Genomic DNA, 20,663 nt, shown 5'->3' with positions numbered 1-20,663 from the left:
TCCAAAAGAAAAGGCTAGGCGATACCAGTGGCAACGTGGCACACTGGATCATATGCATATGCTAGCAGAAGAGGCACTGATCTTCTTTGTTTTTTTTTTAAAAAAAATGTCTGTCTGCTCAACTGCTCATGCTCATCATTCACATGATTTTTAACATGATTGTTTGGCTAGTTCGCACTTCGCAGCAGCTGTCCAACTCCAACCCCAGCAGCAGCAGTATATATAGCCGACACCAAGCAGACGCACCCCGAGCGGGCAGGACAGAGCCGTGAATTGCGTCTGCGAGGCCGCGACGATGGAGCAGAGCACCGCTAAGCCAATCAGATGCAGAGGTACGCACACCTGCCTCCATCCCCATCCCCTGCTCTTCCAAGCTCCAAGCATGAGCAGCGCCACGCGATCGTCACGCAGCGGCGGTGAGCAAGGCGCCGGGGCAGCCGCTGGAGATGGTGGAGGTGGAGGTGGCGCCGCCGCGGGCGCACGAGGTCCGCGTCAAGATCGTCTGCACCTCGCTCTGCCACACGGACCTCACCTTCTGGCGCATGAAGGTACGGATGCATACAATCCACGCCGGCCATCGGTTGGTTCCCTCTTGGACAGTTGGACTTCATCTCGCATCTCGATCCTGCGCTACTGGTAGCTCTCTGCTCTAGGCTGTAAAATTAGAAAAGAACAGAGATACAAACAGTCAACGCTTAAGTTACATCGCTATAGCCTTGAAAAGTTGAAATCACTCTTGCTGATGCTCAATGTATTTTCTCAAATCTCAATTTTGTAAGCCACGCACACTGTTTTTTCTTCATTTTTTGCAGGATTTTCCGGCCATGTATCCGTCCATCCTGGGGCATGAAGCAGTCGGGTAAGACGACTATCCTTTTGAACACTTCCCATCAAGACAGCCACAAAGGCACTTTCAAAGTTTTGCCTGATTGCCATTGCCGGTGGATGCGGCACTGCTTTGGCCTTGGCCCCCAATCGCAAGGCCTCACACAAAAGTCAACTGAACTGTTGGTTGGCACGGCAACTTTCGCCGTCGATTCGTTTCCCAAATTCCCAGCGTGGTGGAGAGCGTCGGGGACCATGTGGAGGAGGTGGCCCCGGGCGACACGGTGGTGCCTGTGTTCCTGCCGCAGTGCAGCGAGTGCGCCGACTGCCTCTCCCCCCGCAGCAACATCTGCTCCGCGCTGTCGTACCGGCCCGGCCTCATGCCGCGCGACGGCACCACGCGCTTCTCGCTCGCCGCCACCGGCGAGCCCGTCCACGGCTTCCTGTCCGTCTCCAGCTTCGCCGAGTACACCGTCGTCGACGTCGCGCACGTCGTCAGGCTCGGCGGCAGCGCCCTCCCGCCGGAGAAGGCGTGCCTGCTCAGCTGCGGCGTGTCCACCGGTACGCCGCTCTCTTTTCGGCCAGCTGCGACGATTGGATAGCACGCACTTGCCGTGCTGCCTCCTGCAACTCGTGCTGATGCGCTCTCAGTGTGTGTTCGTTTTTTCTCTAAAGTTTAGACCCTTACATCAAAGAGAATCTTGCTATTTGGAAGTATTAAATAAAATTTGTTTATAATTTTTTTCACAGATGGGTGCTAATTTGCGAGACAAATTTAATGAGCCTAATTAATTCATAATTTCCTACAGTGATGCTACAGTAATCATCCGCTAATCATGGACTAATATACCTCATTAGATTCGTCTCGCGAATTAGTTAATATTTCTAAATGATAACATTCTCTTTGATGTAATACCTCTGTACTTTACAGTCTAGAAAACGAACGCACCTTTTAATCTAGAAAAATCGTGCTGATGCCGATGCTTCGATGCAGGGGTTGGTGCGGCTTGGAAGGTGGCGGCGGTAGAGCCCGGCTCGACCGTGGCTGTCTTCGGAATGGGCACCGTGGGGCTAGCTGTATCGACCAGCAAATCTCCAGCTAACACCAGCTCACCCCTGTTCATGACGGCGATCCCTGAACGAACTGCAGGTAGCACAAGGGTCCAAGATGCGTGGCGCCAAGAGGATCATCGGGGTCGACTTGAATCCGGACAAGTTCGAGATCGGTATGCCACTCGACAATTGCCCTTGCGTTCTCGGTTCCTCCAAGAACGCCAGATCTTAGAACAGTGGCCCACACTGTTGTGTTCTCCTTCCTTTGCAGGAAAGAGGTTGGGGGTCACCGACTTCATCAACCCAAATGATATCGGGGAGAAGACTGTCAGCCAGGTCTGAATCTGAACCGACGCATGGAATGCAACTTTTTTTTAAACGGAACTGGCAAGAGTTTGGGAGCGTCTATTCATCGCATTCAACGATTTGCGCCGGTTCTATCACAGTTAATTTTCATCCCTGCTCCCCCGTCTTCCCCTGCCGCTAATCACCTTCAACCTAAGCTTTCCCGCCTGGTCCCTGGCCCACCAGTCAAGCCGCCGCCCCCGGCCGGTTGCGTCCCCGCTGCCGACCGCCGCCGCCCGCAACGAGCCACTGCCGCCGGTCTTCCCTTCCACCCTCTCCCCCCTCTTATAAGGCCACCGGTGACCACCGCTCCCCGGGCAACCCCACCCTCCCGAAGTCCGGCCGCCAGAGCTCCGTGAGGAAGAAGCACAGTGTCTGACGTCGCGAGCTCTACTCGCGCGCTTCCCCGGAGTTTTGCCTGACGCAACTCTATCTATCTCCAACAGTGATAACGAAACAATTCATGCCGTTCCTGCTCAAGCCATCGAGGTGCATTCGGTTAATTGTCGTGCTCGTTGCCGATCTCCATCCAGGTGATCAAGGAGATGACCGGTGGCGGCGTCGACTACTCCTTCGAGTGCATCGGCTCGACTTCAGTCATGGCGGAAGCATTCGAGAGCTCTCGGACGGTACGCTCGAACGGCTCGTGCAGAGTAGCGTACATCTGTTACTCGCCAAGTGATCAACTAACCATGTCTGGTTTGTTTCGCACGCTCTCACTGACTGACAATCCGGCACGATGGGTGCAGGGTTGGGGAAAGACGATCATCCTGGGCACGGACACCGCGGCGGCGCCCGTCAGCATCTCGTCGTCCGCCATCAAGCGGGGGCGGTCGGTCACCGGCGCGCTCCTCGGCGGGATCAAGCCCAAGGACGACATTCCCGTGCTGGCACAGAAGTGCCTGGACAAGGTGGCCGATCATCAGACACACGATTTTCCTTCCATGGCTGGAGTCGATCGGATCAGCATCATGCGTTTTGTTCTTCTCATGCTACTAACCTTTTTCCCAGGAGCTGGAGCTGGACGAGTTCGTGACGCACCGGATGGGCTTCGACGACATCAACCGCGCGTTCGACCTGCTCGCGCAGGGGAAGTGCCTCCGCTGCATCATCTGGATGGACGGCGCCGAGCAGAAGAAGGCCGGCGCGTGACGCCGCCGCCGCCGCGCTCGCGCACGCATGGCATGGATAGTCCAACATGAGATGAAGTGATGCTCGTTCTGCTGTGCATCATGAATGTACCGGCACTTGTATTGCACAATTAATAGTGTTACCCCCTAAAAAAACAATTAAATAGTGTTGCTGTAACTGTAAGTTTGTCCAAGTGACTGGTCCGAGGAGAGCAACTAGCAAGGCCAAAAGTCGCAGAGTTTTTTTTTTTGAGAGGAAGAAATGTGGAAAAATAGCAGAACGCTGAAAGATATCAAATCAAGCCCAAACTGTTGAACGTTAAAGACATTGGGCCTCCATTTTATTTTTAGCGCAGACCAGTAGCCCAACCCATCGGTCCCAACCGAACTACTCTTCTCGACTTCTCTCGTGGTCGTGGCAGGAACCACCGGCCGCCGGGTGTCCTCGTTTGCCTTCTCGACGACGCCCACCCACCCCGTCCGCTCCACTCGCGTCGTTTCTTCCACCCACGAGCTCGCAGCAGCCGCCGGGCTTCCAGAAGCTCTCTCAGCGCAGGGCGCCACCATGGCTGCGGAAGGCAAGGCTCCGTCGCTCGCGGAGGTAGGAAAAGCCGTATCCTCTCCATTCTCCAGCTTGCTCTGTCGTTAGATACAGCTTGTCGCGGTGGTTTCGATTTATTACGGGTCTCCTCGCCGCCCGGCGGCGCACCCGAATCCACAGTCGGCTCGTGGATCGGGTACTAGTCGGATGAATTGGAGATAGGTTTTGTGCCGGAAGGTTTAGGTGTTGATTTTGTAGTTAGCTGATTAGGCTTCAGAGTTGGTGCGACGGTATTTTTGACTTCGAGCAGTGTTTCAGCATAAAATGCAGTAAAATGAACTGGGAGTCATCATTTCTACTAGTTCTGCAGCTTCCATGACATAGTTTCTCTAATCATAACCCCACAAGCATATGTTCCCCTGTCTTATGGAAAGGGTGGTCATGAGTCATGACTAGTGGTATCATTCTGTCAGAAGCATTCGGCATGTAAAACAGTTCTGTTTACTCTTAATTATGTAGCACTTGCAAGCAAAACTGAACTTGAGAGGACGCATGTTACAAAATTTTGTTTGAAGCATATTTCATGTTTCTATTGTATCTGTTGATCATTTGCACATTGAGGTGAGAATAGGGCTGGAAACGAGCCGAGCCGAGCCAGGCTCGGCTCGGTAATTTCACGAGTTGATGGAAGAGGCTCGGCTCGGCTCGTTATCGGCTCGCGAGCCGGCTCGAGCCAGCTCGCGAGCCACAACTTTTATTGCATCACAGATTCACGGATCAAGACATCAAGTGTTTAACAGCAAGAAAAAAAAATGCATAAAGTGTTTAACAACTTTTATTGCATCACAGATTGGGAAATGGGAAGGGAAGTTAGGGTTTAGGTGTTTAGCTAATGCCTAATGGGCTTTGACCTTTTGGGCTGGCCGCTGGGTTGGGCACTTGGAGGTTTGGCCTCAGCTCGCGAGCCGGAGCGAGCCGGCTCGGCTCGGCTCGGCGTTTTTGCGAGCCCAGAAAAGAGGCTCGGTTCGGCTCGTTCCAGGCTCGCGAGCCGCTCCGAGCCGAGCCGAGCCGCTCCGAGCCCGAGCCGAGCTTCGAGCCGCGAGCTTTTTTTCCAGCCCTAGGTGAGAACTAGAATCATAGAATGCTCTTCGAATGTCTTATTGCTAAATTGAGCCTAGGAAGTTCTTATCCTGAAGGCTGGATGCCTTTTGGGGGTGATACATGTATTCTTAACCCAATTAAATTCTGTGTTGCATGTTGTTCCTTCTGAAATTCATCTTCCTTGATCACAACCATTGTTAAACTCCACCTTATGTGCAGGAGTATTCACTCCCACCCCAGGAGGTCCAATTGCAAAATCCATCTGAAGAGAAATCTGCTGCTAGCACTGTGGCTGAAGTTGTCCCTGAGAGAAGTGCTGAACCCCCAGCAGCTAATGAGGCTACCGTTGCTGTTGAAGAAACAAGTGAAACTCCAGAGGTGAAGGAACCCTCTGAGAAGCCAGAAGCTGACCAGGAAAGACCTGCTGCTGAAGATAGCGGTGAGGCTGCTGAAGAAAGCGGTGATGCCGCTGAGGAAACAGCTGATGAAAAACCAGAAATTAAGGTAGGATATTACCAACTAGCTATGAATAGTTGCGTTCTATAAATTGCTATTGAATATCTATAAAATGCAGATCGAGACAGCTCCAGCAGATTTTCGTTTCCCAACAACAAATCAAACAAGACATTGCTTCACACGCTATATTGAATATCATAGGTATGACCACACACTATTTCAGAAATCATTTGGGGTTCTTTCGCGTTGATTGTAACTGACTATAATTTCGTAACAGATGTGTAGCTGCAAAAGGGGAGGGTGCTCCTGAGTGTGAAAAGTTTGCTAAGTACTACAGGTCACTCTGCCCAAGTGAATGGGTATGCATTCTTGCTCTGGTCACTATTTTCTATTGGTGTTGTTTCTTCAGTTTATTCTGTGACAGTGAGGTGGTGATTTTCAATGCATATGGACCTAAGCTGGACTGATCTACCTACTAGCCATATAATGCTTGTTTAGACTTTAGGTTTGGTTATTTTTGCTGCTGCCTTTGTGGTTAACTTTTGGGGGTTGGTGGCCTTTATCGAACATTATTGATCCTTGTTCTTCAGCATATGTTGTACTGATTTTTTTTCGCTGCAACAAAACTGGCTATTCTCACTTGTGCTACTGTTTCTTGCTCAATTTGATGACACCGCTGTGATGTTTTGCAGATCGAGCGTTGGAACGAGCAACGTGAAAATGGCACATTCCCTGGACCCTTGTAATGCCGCTCAGCGGCGAGAAAGCCATAGCCATGCTTGTTCTCGCACCCTACCTTCGTCGATAACCACAAGAGACTACCTTTCCTTTCGGGAGACTCTTGACAAATAAAGTGTTGGTTTGATGTGCAAGGAATCGCTTTTGAATTCCTTCCTGAACGTTCATTGGATCGTCACGGTCCCCCAACTTTGATGTACGTGTACCACCAAGAGCTGTTCCAGATTATCTTGTTCACTCGCTTGTTGCAGAGGGACGGATGTAGAAATATGGAATAAATGCCACAGAGCTAGTTCCTGCAGTGTAATCTTTCAAACTGCTGCGATTAGCATCTCATTTTTTCCATAAGGTGATCTGCACGTTTTCAATTAAGAGAGCAGAGGAAGAGCGTTGAAGGAGGCGAAAGTTTGAGATATTGCACGTTTATGTCACACAAGAGGGGAGGGAAATTGCTGCTGGCACTGGCTCATTGCATGCTGCTGTACTGCCATCGTAAATTTGCTGATGAAACGGCCTGCGCAATGCAGGCAGCTCTTTGACCTCGAGGCCACAGGCCAGTTGCCTTTTCTCCTGTTCCAATTCGCAGATCTTTGAAGGCCCGTAGCTGTGTCCTGTCCCAGTTCTGCCAGAAGCTGTAGCTGGATGGGCCGCCAGATCGGCCGGGCCGATGCCGATACCTTCGGTCGGCTTCGGCCGAGGCCTCTGCCGCGACCTGTGCCAGGCGCCAGGTCTCGGCACGCGCGCACCGCCTGGTGGCGTTCCGGGAAGCGCCTGGAATTGCGAGGAGCCCGGGCCCCGGCCGCCCGGCGGCGACACCCCGACAGCATGCGCTCGGGACGAGGCGCCGCGCCTCTGCGGCTCTGCACGTTCCGGCCAGTTTCTTGCCGCCTACTCACCCTTCCGTCTCGGACGTCGTTTGGAACAGAGTGAAAAATATAGGAATAGGAAAAAATATAGGAACGAGCAAAACGTAGGAATCAAGAAGATGAGAAAACCACAGAAATTCACCCTTCCGTCTCGGACGCCGTTTGGAACAGAATGAAAAATATAGGAATAGGAAAAAATATAGGAATGAGCAAAACGTAGTAATCAAGAAGATGAGAAAACCACAGGAATTCAAAATACAGAAAACTAGAATTGTTGTTGTTTGGATTGCAGGAAACCAGACGGAGAGAGAACGTGAGAGACAGAGACGGAGAAAGAGCGAACCTTTCTTTCCTTTAACTCGGAGTGAATTTTTTGATTCATGTAAAATGCACACCCTTAGTTTCCTTTCCTGCGGAACGGATCGCCGGTTTTCTCCGTTCCAAACGTAGCAGCGTGTTTTCTTTCCTATGCATTGTATTTCTACAAAAATCCTTTGATTTTCCTTTGATCCAAACGGACCCTCAGTCCATGCCCAGGTGCCCACGGCCCATCGCACATCGGCCGGCGAAGCCATACGCACAGCTCTCGTAGATGCCTTGTCTGCCAAGTTCCAAGAGCCAGTACGTGCTGTGCTGGTGGTCAGCCTTCCACTATGGCGACACTGCTGCGTGTGTGCACAGCCATCAGTGTGGCTTGCTGGGCAGGCTGGCTGCCTCCGCGTCGGCGAGGCTCGCTGGACGGTCCCCGAGGCAGTCGTCGCCGCAGGTTCACGGGCGTACGCACGTGAGCGATCCGGGGCCGATCGCGTGACCTGATGATGATGCGTCGGTCGGAGTTCCAGTGGGCGCTGCAGTTGGGTGATGGACTGATGGCGACCTGGTGCCGGGCTGCCTTCAGCTCATTTGCCTTTCTCGCCACCGGAGCAGCAAAGGAACGAAACAAATTTGCCTATTCCAAACGCCACCACGGCACCACCGGACCACAGGCCGTGATCCATCCATCATCCATCGTAGACAACAGGGGCATGACCGTGTGACCTGTGAAGGCTTTCCACCACCACTTTCAGGTGGAGCTGAAGTGGAACGACTTCCTTGTGAAATGGCTCCAATTCTGATTGTAGCCGTTGCACATTGCGCTTGATCACCAAACAGGTCCTTCCTCCCGTGGTGCCACTGCCGTTGCCATCACTCAGTTGCAGTCGCGAGGAAGCAAGGATACTGTGCCAGGCAGCCCGATCGCTCAGTTTTACCTGAACGAGTGAACACAGGGAGGTGCAGGATGCAGCACATGCTGGTCAGGCTTCCACTGCGACACTGCGACACCATGACACTGGCCGGCCAGCCGGCCACTGCCCTGGCGTCTTGGCGAGGATCGGTGAACCCCGTTCACGCGAGTAGGCGAGTGACCCGGGGCCGGCCCCACAAAGTGGCATTGGGTGCGTAGGACAGCCCCGCGGTGACATGACAAGCTCCTGCTGCGCAATTGGTGGTGCCTTTGCTCTCTCCGGCGCACAATAATGTGTTTACACTGGAACGGCAAAAAGGCCCCCGGCTACCACTAGTGTGGTGTGACTGGTCGTTAGTGGGTGGAGGTGTTGCCAAATGCCAACAGTTGGAAGTATACAGAAATCCAGCAGGCATAGACTTGACGCTGTACTTTTTCAGTGAGCTGTGAGCACAGCATCCTTTTCTTCCTCCTCATCCTTTTCCACCTCGCACTGTTGAGCAGCACAAGAGCCGAGTTCAGGAGAAACGGGACAGATTACTTAGAAAATGTAGAAAATAAGTAGTAAAGGGAAGAATATGACTAGTTAAGTTTATAACCTAAATTCAAATTTGGAAAGGAATATGAGTAGGATAAAGGTTGTTCTAAAGATCATGATTCTAGTTTTGATCCTATATATACTTGATATCATGATTATATACTTACATGATATTACTATATATAGAATTATCCTATCATGGCTTTAATGAGATCATCCTCCGTACGGTTGTAAATACTTGACACCTTTTTCTATCTTCGTGTTTTTACTTTGACCTCTATATTTTATCCTGTAGGTATGAGATATAAAATTTCTCATTACAATAAATCAACGAATACGATTTATTATGTTATCAAACTCATTACTTTAAAAAATGCTGGCAGTTAAAGTTTCACATCTTGATCCGATCCTGGTTAAAGTGTCTAAATAGTTGTACGAAATATTATGTATTGCAATTCTTAGACCCTATTTAAATCCCAATAGCTAACTATTAGTTGTGTTAGCTGGGTGCAACCATCTAACAACTAATTTTTAGCTTTTTAGTTGGATGGTAAGTAAGACACTAATTCATCTATTAGCTGGGATTCAAATAGATCCTTAGCTAATATTTAGCAGCTGTTAGTTTGGTGAGATCCAAACGGATATTAGTACTGAGTAATCGAAGACCAGTAGAGTTGTGTGCATGTGTTTCAAAAGGCACGATTTTGTCCTATGCTTCTAGAGCAAGAGGATGAGAAGCGGAGAAGACATGCAGTTTTAGGTTGCCGTAGATATTGACTGATCGGGTAGGTGAAAAATAACAGTGTAATATCTTTAAATTTGTCATATGTCAGTAAAATTTGTGCACGCGAATAATGCGAATCAGAAGTATAACATTCACTGCATTCTAAAATGATAATCACCATTAACTTATATTCATCTCATTAAAAAAAACTAGGTAAATATCACTCATTGCTTTTATCATTTATAATATATTTTAAGTACACTTTATTTTTTATCTGCACTTACTTTTTGAATAAGACAAATATTTAAACAATTTATACAAAAGTCAATAGTATCGAATTATGTTTCCGGACGCTGTGGTCTTTAAAAACCGCGTTGATCATGGGAAATAAAAACGCCACACAAATCAAACGTCCACGATCAAGGCCCCGCTTTGAGTCGAAGATCGGACTCTACTCGTCTCCCACCTTTGCCTCCTCCCCTCGACTCCAATCGCCGTCCCCCTCCCCGCCTCTCCAAAACCTCCCCCAAACCCTTGGAACCCACGCCACCGCCCTCGCCGTCGCCACCGCAGCCATGCGCCGATCTCAGGACCGCCGTCCCTTCCGCCCGCCGGACTGGGCCCCGCCTCCTCCGCACCGCCATCTCGACTACCGCGACCACCACTACCACAACCAACACCAGTACCAGCCCCAGCACCAACGCTACCGCCCCGCGCAGCCCTCCCCTCCCCCGCCGCAGCTCGCCGTGTTCATCCTCCGCACGGGTCCCGATTACTCCGCGCCAACCGCAACTGAGGTGGAGGCCCTCGTCGGGGGCCTCCCGTCCCCGTCCCCGTCCCCGGCCAGCCTCTCCGTCAACTCCTCAGGCCGCGTCGCCGCGCGCCTCGTCTTCCGCTCCCTCCCCGACGCCGCGGCCGCCGCGCGCGAGCTCTGGGCGCACCGCCTCGAGGGGCATCACCTCCTCACCGTGGAACTCCGGGACCCCGCCCTCGCAGCCCACGCCTCCCCGCTAATTGCCTCACTCTTCGCGGCCCACGCCTCCCGCCTCCTCGATTCGGACCTCTCGGCCCTCTCGGCCGCCCGGTCTGCTGAACTCGCGGCGTCCATCAAGGCTGTGAAGGGCCGCCTGGGCTCGCCGAATCGCTTCCGCGACTTTGATCAGCTCAATCTCGAGATGAAGACACTCCAGGCTGAGAAGGAATTGGTGGACGCCAAAATTGCGGAGTATCAGGCGGCAATGAGGTCGATACGGCGCGCAATGCTGCGTGAGGCAGATGACGACGAGGAGGGGGTGGACGTTTTTGGGGCTGTGCAAGGTGTGGAAGTGGACTTTGCGAGGGTGCACAAGATAATGCTGCGGGAGTGCCGGAGGCTCAAGGAGGGCCTGCCGATCTATGCCTACCGCAGGAGAATTCTCAATCACATTTTCACTAACCAGGTAACGATGGATTATTGGAATTCACTAAGTGATTTTAATTTCGAGGGAAATGCAATGCCATGTGAATTATTTGAAGGTTTGTGCTTAGTATGCTTAGAACTCTGGATAAGTGTCGTGTTTGGTGTTTGGTTGTGGCTGCATTTTCAAAATACAATGATGCAGTACCTAGATGTTCGTCTTTGTTTAGATGGGTTGTCCAGCATCCTAAACAAACTGATTTGTGTCGTCAGTTTCGGATTTTGATGCATACTGACAGAACACTCTTGCTTGCGCTTTATGATGAGTATTAGAAGAAAGTTTATTAGGGCATGTACAACAGGGAGGCGCTTGAGAGAATATCAACAGGCATTGACATAAGAGTTTCAACCTACAATGGAACACCTATTTACAGACGTTTAGAAATATTGAAAAACCTAAGAGCCATTTTAAGCGCCTTTCGCCTCCAATATTAACCACATTACCACAAGCATCTGCCTTTTCTTTACTGAACTGTTCTTGTCCTCATCACACCCTGCTTCTTCGTCGATTAGGTGAGACTGAAATTTTCAAGGGATTGATCAGTCAATTGTACCGGGTGTTGTTTAGAGACCATAGCAGGAGAAACTCACATTCTGCTGCTGTGTTGGAGTTCTCCTCTGGCTTTTCATTCATACTTCAGAACCATAGACTCATTTTTAGTTTTGCTCAGGCCTTTCACGCGTTTAGTTCGGAACCAATCATGCTCAATTGCTCATAGAACAGAGGAGAGCTCTCGAGGTCAGTTAGGCTTGAATGAATTAAATCCAATTACCATTCATTAGTTGTTGCCCTCAGGCTAGAAATGTTAATCATGCAAGGACCTAGTGTCCGACTGCACAGATCACACAATAACTGCTCAAAAGCATCGACTGCCAGGTGGAGCGGCTACTCTGTTAATAAGTGCCTGGAGCAATTGGGCTGCCCTCCACCGTGGCGGTCGGATAGTAACCGTCCAGAGGCGCCTGTAATCCTAAATGCTTTGTACAGACCGTTAAGCGCATGAGGCATCAAACTTTTGATGTTTGGCTTGTTCAATGTTTGTGTGTGAGCAATTTATGCTATTTACTTTCATTCATCCATTTGAATTTATATGCATAGCACGTCAGCTAGAAGAAAATTTCTTTGTGATCTAAATTTAATGTCTATTTTCTTTAGGTCATGATTTTGATAGGGGAAACTGGTTCTGGGAAGAGCACACAGTTGGTTCAGTTTCTTGCAGACTCAGGTCTTGCTGCCGGTAGTTCCATCGTTTGTACTCAACCACGAAAGATTGCTGCTATATCTTTAGCACATAGAGTAGATGAAGAAAGTAATGGCTGTTATGGGGACAATTCTGTGATGTCATATTCAACCTTGTTAAATTCTCAAGGTTTCGGCTCCAAGATTATATTCACCACAGACAGTTGTCTTTTGCATCACTGCATGAGTGATAGGGGCCTGGATGACATTTCATATATTGTTGTAGATGAAGCTCATGAAAGAAGCTTGAATACTGATCTTCTGTTAGCTATGATCAAGAACAAGCTGCTTGATAGGCTGGATCTACGACTTATTATAATGTCTGCCACTGCTGATGCTGACAGACTTACGGAGTACTTTTATGGCTGTCAAACATTTCATGTTATAGGGCGAAGTTTCCCAGTTGAAATTAAGTATGTCCCAGGCATATCAGCAGAGGCTTCCTTGAATACTTTGCCAAGTATTTCTTCTGTTGCTTGTGCTACTGCTTCCTATGTTACTGATGTTGTAAGAATGGTTAGCTTCATCCACAGGAATGAAGAAGAGGGTGCTATACTTGCTTTTTTGACATCTCAACTGGAAGTAGAATGGTCCTGTGAATCCTTCAGTGATCCAAATGCTGTGGTACTTCCGATGCATGGAAAGCTTTCCCATGTAGAACAGAGTCTTGTCTTCAAAAGCTATCCTGGAAAGAGGAAGATTATCTTCTGCACAAATATAGCTGAAACATCATTGACCATAAAAGATGTGAAGTATGTTGTTGATTGTGGCCTGGCCAAGGAATGCAGATTTATTCCTAGTAGTGGTCTCAATATACTGAAAGTCAATTGGATTTCTAAAAGTTCTGCTAATCAACGTGCTGGCCGAGCTGGTCGAACTGGAGCAGGCAAATGTTACAGGCTTTACTCAGAATCTGACTTCAGTATGATGGAAGTGCATCAAGAACCTGAAATCCGTAAAGTTCATCTTGGCACCGCTGTCCTGAGAATACTTGCTTTGGGTGTTGGGGATGTACAAAATTTTGAGTTTGTTGATGCTCCAGATCCAGAGGCCATCAATATGGCTGTGAATAATCTTGAGCAACTAGGTGCCATAGAATGTAAATATAATGGGTTTGAGCTAACTGATATCGGACACCACCTGGTCAAATTAGGAATTGAACCAAGGCTTGGGAAAATCATGCTTGATTGCTTCAGTTCTGGTCTGAAGAAAGAAGGTGTAGTCCTAGCCGCTGTTATGGCTAATTCTAGTAGCATATTTTGTAGAGTGGGCACTAATGAGGAGAAATATAAAGCTGACCGTCTGAAAGTCCCATTCTGTCACCCTGATGGAGACCTTTTCACTTCACTTGCTGTTTATAAGAAGTGGGAGGATGGGCGTGAGAACAAGAATGTGTGGTGCTGGCAGAATAGTATCAATGCCAAGACCCTGAGGAGGTGCCAGGAAACTATATCTGAACTTGAAAATTGTCTAAAGCATGAGCTGAACATTATTATTCCAAGTTACTGGCGTTGGAACCCTGAGGAGCCTACTTTGCATGATGCTTCGCTAAAGAGGATTATTCTATCATCTCTTAGAGGCAATCTTGCTATGTTTTCTGGACATGAAAAATTTGGGTATCAGGTGATTTCAGCAGATCAACCTGTGCAGCTTCACCCTTCATGCTCATTATTTATTTATGACAGCAAGCCTGAATGGGTGGTATTTGCAGAAATCTTGTCAGTCCCTAATCAATATTTGGTATGTGTAACCGCTGTTGATCATGATGCCTTGTGTACAGTTCACCCCATGTCTTTGATTAAAGAATTGGAGATGAATAAATTGCAGAGGAAAGTGATTACTGGGATTGGAAATAAATCACTGAGAAGATTTTGTGGAAAATCTGGCCAAAATCTGCACAAAGTTGTCTCACTGCTGAGGGAAGGCTGCAGAGATGACCGAATAACAGTTGATATAGACTTCAGTGGCAATGAAGTTTTATTATATGCTAAACAACATGATATGGAAAAGGTCTTTTGCATTGTTAACGATGCTTTGGAACTTGAAGCTAAGTTGCTGAGGAATGAATGTGACGAGAGAAGACCTAGTTGCTCTGTTCTTGCACTATTTGGCTCAGGTGCTGAAATTAAGCATTTGGAGCTTGGGAAGAGATATCTATCAGTGGAGATTCTGCATCAGAATCCTTGGGATATAGATGAGAAGGAGCTTATTCGTTTGGTGGATGATCATGTCCCTAGTATAGCTACATTTTATATATTCGGGAGTTTTCAGGCAACCTCAGATGAAATGAAGTGGGGAAAGTTTACATTCCTAAAACCAGAAAATGCTGAGGATGCTATTTCGAAATTGAATGGGATAGAATTTCATGGTTCCTTGCTAAAAGTGGTTCCTGTATGCTCTTACAAGAATCCAGGGTTACCATTTCCTGCAGTAAGAGCTAAAGTATCTTGGCCACGTAAGCCAAGTAGGGGACATGCACTTGTGACATGTGCTAGTGGGGAAGCTGAATTTGTTGTAAAGGACTGCTTTGCCTTAGGAGTTGGTGGGAGGTACGTCAATTGTGAGGTTAGTAAGAAGTATGAGAACTGTGTCTTTGTCACAGGGGTTCCTTTGCATGTAACAGAGCCAGAATTGTATCATGCTTTTCGTGGTACAACAACCAGGACAATCCTTGATATCCGCCTGCTTAGAGGATCGTCCACAGCTGGCCCCTCTGTTTCGGAATGTGAAGAAGCACTGATGAGAGAGATATCTCAATTCATGCCAAACAAGAATTTTCCTGGACAAAATTTCCGTGTGCAAGTGTTCAATCCAGAAGAGAGAGACTCAATGATGAGAGCTAGCATAACCTTTGATGGAAGTCTGCATAGAGAGGCTGCAACAGCACTGGACCATCTTCAAGGAAGTGTTCTTCCTTGTTGTCTTCCTTGGCAGATAATACAATGCCAACATGTTTTTCATAGTACTGTTTCCTGTCCGACACGCATTTACAATGTTATCAGCCAGGCAGTTGGTTCTCTGCTCGAGAGCTTCAGAAGCCAAAAAGGTATGGCTTCAATCCATCTGTTAGAAAATTTGCTTCTATCTTCCTACTTTTCTGTTTGTCGCAACATACTCTGTCTTTCCTCCATTAATGCTATGTTCTTGTATGTTAAAAAAATTAGCTTCCTTTAATGGTCCTTATGTTCTGTTGGTGGAACCATACCCTGCTCTTCCATCTTTTGTCAGAAGTCATATCTTCTGTTGGTGGAACCATACCCCGCTCTTCCTGTTCTTCAGTTTATATGAGCCAGTCACAAACTGTTAGCCATCCTTTCTAGCATTTTATTCTAATCTCCTTTTCATTCTGTTCCGAAATCCTTTCTCCTTCCCATTTCTCCATAGAAAGCTACTTTTTATTGTTCGCTGCTTAGCTTTGCTGTCCTTTTTTTTTCTGGAAGAATTTGAAATCGAGTCTATTTAGTGGTTCAAGAGATGACCATGTTAGGCTGTATCCAGTTATCTTCTTATGCCTCATGTCTTCACTTGCTAAGAAACCTAAATTTTGGCTTCAGTGTAGATATACTTACACAAATGAGCATTTAGCTAGCTTTCTTTATTTGAACTATATCTGTTCGAAAAGGGTAAACTTTTAGTGTCATCTGCTCCTATCCCAATGTAGAAGTGTTTTTTAATGCATTGGGTGCAAAATCAATGAAAATTTAAAATGCCTTCTAATCAGCAAATAATATCCAATTTATCTGTCAGAAGAACGTGTAATGTTAGTAAATCTCGGGTCGACGGAGCAGAGAAGGAGCTTTTGACCAAAGTTCTATAACACAACACCAGGTGGCGGGGAGGCGAGTCCTCAGGTTAGGTCCAGGCACTCGAGTCCTGAACTCATGATGCTGAGTCAGATCGCAATCCTTAGGTTTATTGTTTTGGACGTTGACGCACATGATACAGGTTTCAAGCTCTCCTATATTGAGGCAAAACACCTAACATATACAACAGAAAAATACTCTTGTTCTATGTTATAATTGTATAGTACTCTGTTAAGGTATTGATAGCTGTAAGCCTATAAATGTCCTCCCTGTAAGCCGCCAATTGTTTGTGATTGGCCATTTCCAAGGAGATGTGGGCATTTTAATTAAGAGGTAAACATACCATAAAAATATGTTACACTTTTTTCTTCAAGAGCTCAAATGGCAAGTAATTATGAGTGAAGGTAAGGTAATCCTACATGTATGATGCTACTATTTTTTAGGCTGTATTATTGATATAACTTTCAGAGGTGTGTTCCTTGTGTTCAGAAGTGACATTTTCAGAACCACTGTAGATTTTGCTAGCAGATCCAGTAATAAACAATAAAGTGAAGTGAGCTGTCCTGTGAAATAAGCCATAAAAGATTACAGAAACAGCCTTACACATCTAAGCGTATTGCTGGCCGTCTTAAGTAGCTCCTAGTGCACCACTGTGTTGTTTGTTTCTTTGAGACTGCATAGTTGTTGAACATGCTGGTTAGTTTAAAGTCTTAATCAATTGATGTTTCTGCATGCAGGTGTGTCTTACAATTTAGAGAAGACTGAAAATGGCAATTTCAGGGTTAAACTCACTGCAAATGCAACAAAGACCATAGCAGATTTGAGAAGGCCTCTTGAGCTTTTGATGGAAGGCAAAACCATAAACCACCCTGATCTGACGTTAAGCGCTGTTCAATCACTCTTGTCGCGTGATGGTTTGGCACATTTGAGATCAGTTGAAAAAGAGACTGGTACTTACATTCACTATGACAGGCAAAGTCTGAACATTAAAGTCTTTGGACACACAGACAAGGTGGCAACAGCTGAGGAAAAATTGGTTCATGCACTTCTACAGCTCCATGAGAAGAAGCCTCATGAAGTTCATCTTCGTGGCCGGAACCTCCCACCAAACTTGATGAAGGAAGTAATAAAAAAATTTGGAGCTGATCTAGAAGGATTTAAGAAAGAGGTACCTTCTGCAGAGCTTCAGTTAAACACACGACAACATGTGCTATATGTTCGAGGCAGCAAGGAAGACAAGCAAAGGGTGGAAGAGATGATATCTGAACTGATTACCTCTAGTGACCACAATTCTCTGGGTCAACTGTTGTCAGAGAATGCATGTCCTATTTGCTTTTGTGAGCTTGAAGATCCGTTTAAGCTCGAATCCTGTGGCCACTTGTTTTGTAAGGCTTGTTTGGTGGATCAATGTGAATCTGCCATGAAATCACAAGATGGCTTCCCTCTTTGTTGCCTTAAAAATGGGTGCAAGAAGCTCCTCCTCCTTGTAGATCTGAGGTCTCTCCTGCCTGACAAGCTTGATGAGCTGTTTAGAGCTTCCTTGAATGCATTTGTTGCATCTAGCCCAGGATTATACCGTTTCTGCTCCACACCTGACTGCATGTCCATTTACCAAGTAGCTCCTGCGGATGCAGAAGGCAAACCTTTTGTCTGTGGGTCTTGCTATGTAGAGATCTGTACCAAGTGCCATCTCCAGTACCATCCTTTCATATCTTGTGAGGCATACAAAGAATACAAGGCAGACCCGGATGCAACTTTGCGTGAATGGCGCAAAGGGAAGGAGAACGTGAAGAGTTGTCCTTCCTGTGGATATACAATTGAGAAAACTGAAGGTTGCAACCATGTTGAGTGTAGGTGTGGTAGCCACATCTGTTGGGCATGCTTGGAGAACTTCAAGAGCAGTGAGGAGTGTTATAGCCATCTCAGGTCTGTGCACCAATCCTATTAGCAACTTATGTAGAATCTTGATGTAAATCTGTACATATGCACGAATAATCATATATAGGAAGTCGATTCCTTGCACCAATTAGTATATGTATAATCTTCTGATCCCCATGGTTCCCCATCTATTTCCGTGTCGCGAATATTATTGGTACTTTATCATTTTTACTAAAATCTTATCCAGGGCATTCTAGAGCATTAGTAACATGGTGACCCTTTTAAGATGCCATCCTTGATTTCACTCATGTAATAGAAATTTGTCCTCTGGATGTTTATATTTTTGCAGTATATGCAAAGTGTGATTCTTTATTATATATATTTTGTGGAATAATTGACTCGGATAGAAAGAAAGTTTATCTGCCAGGGCAAGCATCTCGAGACCTTATGCTCACCGCCCACCTTCCTCCCACACACCGACACGCGCGCCGCCCAGATCTCGCCCACGCACGGTGCACGCACGCGCGCGCGCTGCCGGGGCGGCCATCAGCGCGCCTGCTTCGCTCTCGCAAGCCGTGCGTGTCTCGGGTGGGCCTGGAACGGCTGATGGCTCGCTCGGTCCCCACCCAATCTTTTTAAACCAAACGCCCTAACCCATCAAGCCGGCCCTAGACACATGCTACGTACGTTGCCCAGCCCAACTGCAAGCCCTCGTCTCTCGCGCCGCCGATCTCGCTGGTTTCGCATCGTCGTGCGGGCTGCGGCGGCACCGCTTCAGCTTCTCCCTCCCGCTCTCCCTACCGCCAAACAGCACAAATCCTGAAGTAGCAGTCGTGTTATGGAGTCGCGATCAGGCCGACGCCAGCCGCGGCGGGGATGGCGGCGGAGTGGACCGCATCAGCGGGCTCAGCGACGACGTACTCATCCAGATCCTCGCCCGCCTCCACTGCACCCGCGCCGCCGCCCGCACCAGCTTGCTCTCCCGCCGGTGGCGCAAGAGCGGCCTCTGGAGGCACCTCCCCGAGCTCTCCTTCCGCGGCGTCGCGTACGACGCTCTCAACGCCGTCCTCGCCCAGGTGGCCCACCCAAATCTGTCCCTCCTCGACATCGATGTCCTCGACAAACTTGTCCGCGCCGAAGCCGTCGCCTCGCTCCTCCGCGCCGCCGCTCGTCTGGACCCGGTGGAGCTGAGCATCTCAATATTTTGGGTGAACCCAACGGCAATCGAGGTGCCTTCCTTTGCCCGCGCAACATCGATCAGGCTCAACGTGAACTACCTCCATCTAACACCGCCGGTGCTAGGCGGTGAGTTCCCGGCGCTGGAGAGGCTCTCCATCACAAACACCGGCGGCTGCTTCGATACAGGTGCCCTGATCTCACGATGCCCACACCTGCGCGTGCTACTGTGCTAGAGTTGATTGGTTGTCGGGATCTCGACTGCATCACAGTCCACTCGGCGACCATCGAGGATCTTCTTGTGATCGCCGAGCGGCTCCGACGTGTTCACATCGTGGCACCCGTGCTGAAGAAATTCACCATGAGTGGCAAGGTGCCTTTGGGTTCCAGAATGTCATTCTTGGCGCCTGCAGTGGAGATTTTTTCGTGGAATTGCAGGTTTACTAGGTGCTTTGGCCCTCCTGAAGTACAGCTTCCTGACTTTGGGATGTGGTACCTGAATGACCTGAAGTTAGGGACGGAGGAGCGTGGCTTTGTCCTAAGTTTGGATTTAGGAAGACCGGTGCGTTTCCATTCTTTTGAAATACTGATACTCTTTTATGTTATACTTCTTTGGAGTGCTTCATTTGACATGTGATTTTCATACAATCACACATGCGCAGAACTTGCAAGAGATGTTCCAGTTTCCTAATATATCTGTTTTGGAACTATGTCTCACAACACTACATGTTTATGGAGCAGTGGTGTTGAAGCTACTAATAAGGATTTGCAATGATATACGAAGGCTTAAGCTTGTCGTTAGACCTGATAAGGTAATACTTGACTGTATCTGACTAATATATAGAATTCGAGAAATATGTTTAATTGCATTCTTAGCGATGTCAGAGTAGTTGTTTTGTATGATGTGTTTCGGCTACGGGAAATTAACAATGCTTCACTTCTCTCAGTGGAGGGCCGAAGCGTGTCTGCCAAACTGTCTTTGTGATCAACAGCAAAACTGGAGAAGTCAGAATATCTTCTTGATGGGTCTTGAAGAAGTAGAAATAGAAAATTTCGGAGGGAGGGACCATGAAGTTGATTTTCTCAATCTTCTGTTCAGATGTGCGCCCCTGACGAAAGTGATCGTGAAACTGGTCTCCAATGTTGTAGCAAGGAGCAGAGCATGCAAGCAAGTCTGTAACATTTTCAAGGCGAATCCGGCTGCGGAATGCCATGTTTATCACGAATGCGGCAATGAGGTTGTCTATGCATGATCGCATAATCTTCTAGATGCAGCTGGAGATAATACCCTCGATCTTTTGCCTTACCTTCAGAACTAGTATAAGTTTATTCCGGTCAGTGTTAGTTAACCTAGCCGTCATGTTTTTGCTGAACATTTGCGGTAAGCAATCCGTAGACTTGTTTCCTGACGTGGTCACAGGAATGGATTGCCACATTTGTTGGTGTACCCTAAATTTCTAATGAATTCAGGGTAGTAATTGTAGCCCAGTAATGCAACTTTAAGCTGCATATATGCTAGATTTTTGCTCCTTCTGGACCTGAATGTTCCTTTGGTTGAATACAGTTTC

General features: G+C 47.9%; 3 protein-coding genes across 4 annotated transcripts; all 3 read left to right on the top strand.

Annotated features, from left to right (window-relative positions):
• The first annotated feature begins 30 nt into the window (after positions 1 to 30).
• LOC112883023 (alcohol dehydrogenase-like 2) lies at positions 31 to 3,531 on the top strand. 2 transcript variants are annotated; one of them, XM_025948241.1, is made up of 10 exons: positions 41 to 332; positions 412 to 548; positions 813 to 859; positions 1,058 to 1,386; positions 1,820 to 1,902; positions 1,976 to 2,051; positions 2,150 to 2,214; positions 2,757 to 2,852; positions 2,973 to 3,134; positions 3,235 to 3,531. In XM_025948241.1, the coding sequence occupies exons 1-10, from the start codon at positions 296 to 298 to the stop codon at positions 3,373 to 3,375; spliced, it is 1,173 nt and encodes a 390-aa protein (XP_025804026.1). In that variant the 5' UTR covers positions 41 to 295; the 3' UTR covers positions 3,376 to 3,531. The 2 variants fall into 2 exon arrangements, with proteins under 2 accessions (XP_025804027.1, XP_025804026.1); XM_025948242.1 differs by lacking the exons at positions 2,973 to 3,134; positions 3,235 to 3,531 and having other exon boundaries at positions 31 to 332; positions 2,670 to 2,805.
• Positions 3,532 to 3,775: 244 nt separating this feature from the next.
• Positions 3,776 to 6,537, top strand: LOC112883024 (cytochrome c oxidase subunit 6b-1-like). The gene is made up of 5 exons (XM_025948243.1): positions 3,776 to 3,954; positions 5,215 to 5,499; positions 5,570 to 5,652; positions 5,729 to 5,810; positions 6,144 to 6,537. Exons 1-5 carry the CDS (start codon positions 3,919 to 3,921, stop codon positions 6,195 to 6,197), a joined length of 540 nt encoding a protein of 179 aa, XP_025804028.1. The 5' UTR covers positions 3,776 to 3,918; the 3' UTR covers positions 6,198 to 6,537.
• Positions 6,538 to 10,000: 3,463 nt separating this feature from the next.
• Positions 10,001 to 18,130, top strand: LOC112883287 (ATP-dependent RNA helicase DEAH12, chloroplastic-like). The gene is made up of 3 exons (XM_025948570.1): positions 10,001 to 10,981; positions 12,155 to 15,284; positions 16,779 to 18,130. The coding sequence occupies exons 1-3, from the start codon at positions 10,118 to 10,120 to the stop codon at positions 17,987 to 17,989; spliced, it is 5,205 nt and encodes a 1,734-aa protein (XP_025804355.1). The 5' UTR covers positions 10,001 to 10,117; the 3' UTR covers positions 17,990 to 18,130.
• Positions 18,131 to 20,663: the final 2,533 nt, after the last annotated feature.

This window comes from Panicum hallii, chromosome 2 (assembly GCF_002211085.1).
Source record: "Panicum hallii strain FIL2 chromosome 2, PHallii_v3.1, whole genome shotgun sequence".
NCBI classification, from domain to species: domain Eukaryota; kingdom Viridiplantae; phylum Streptophyta; class Magnoliopsida; order Poales; family Poaceae; genus Panicum; species Panicum hallii.
This window is presented reverse-complemented; position numbering and strand designations above follow the sequence as displayed.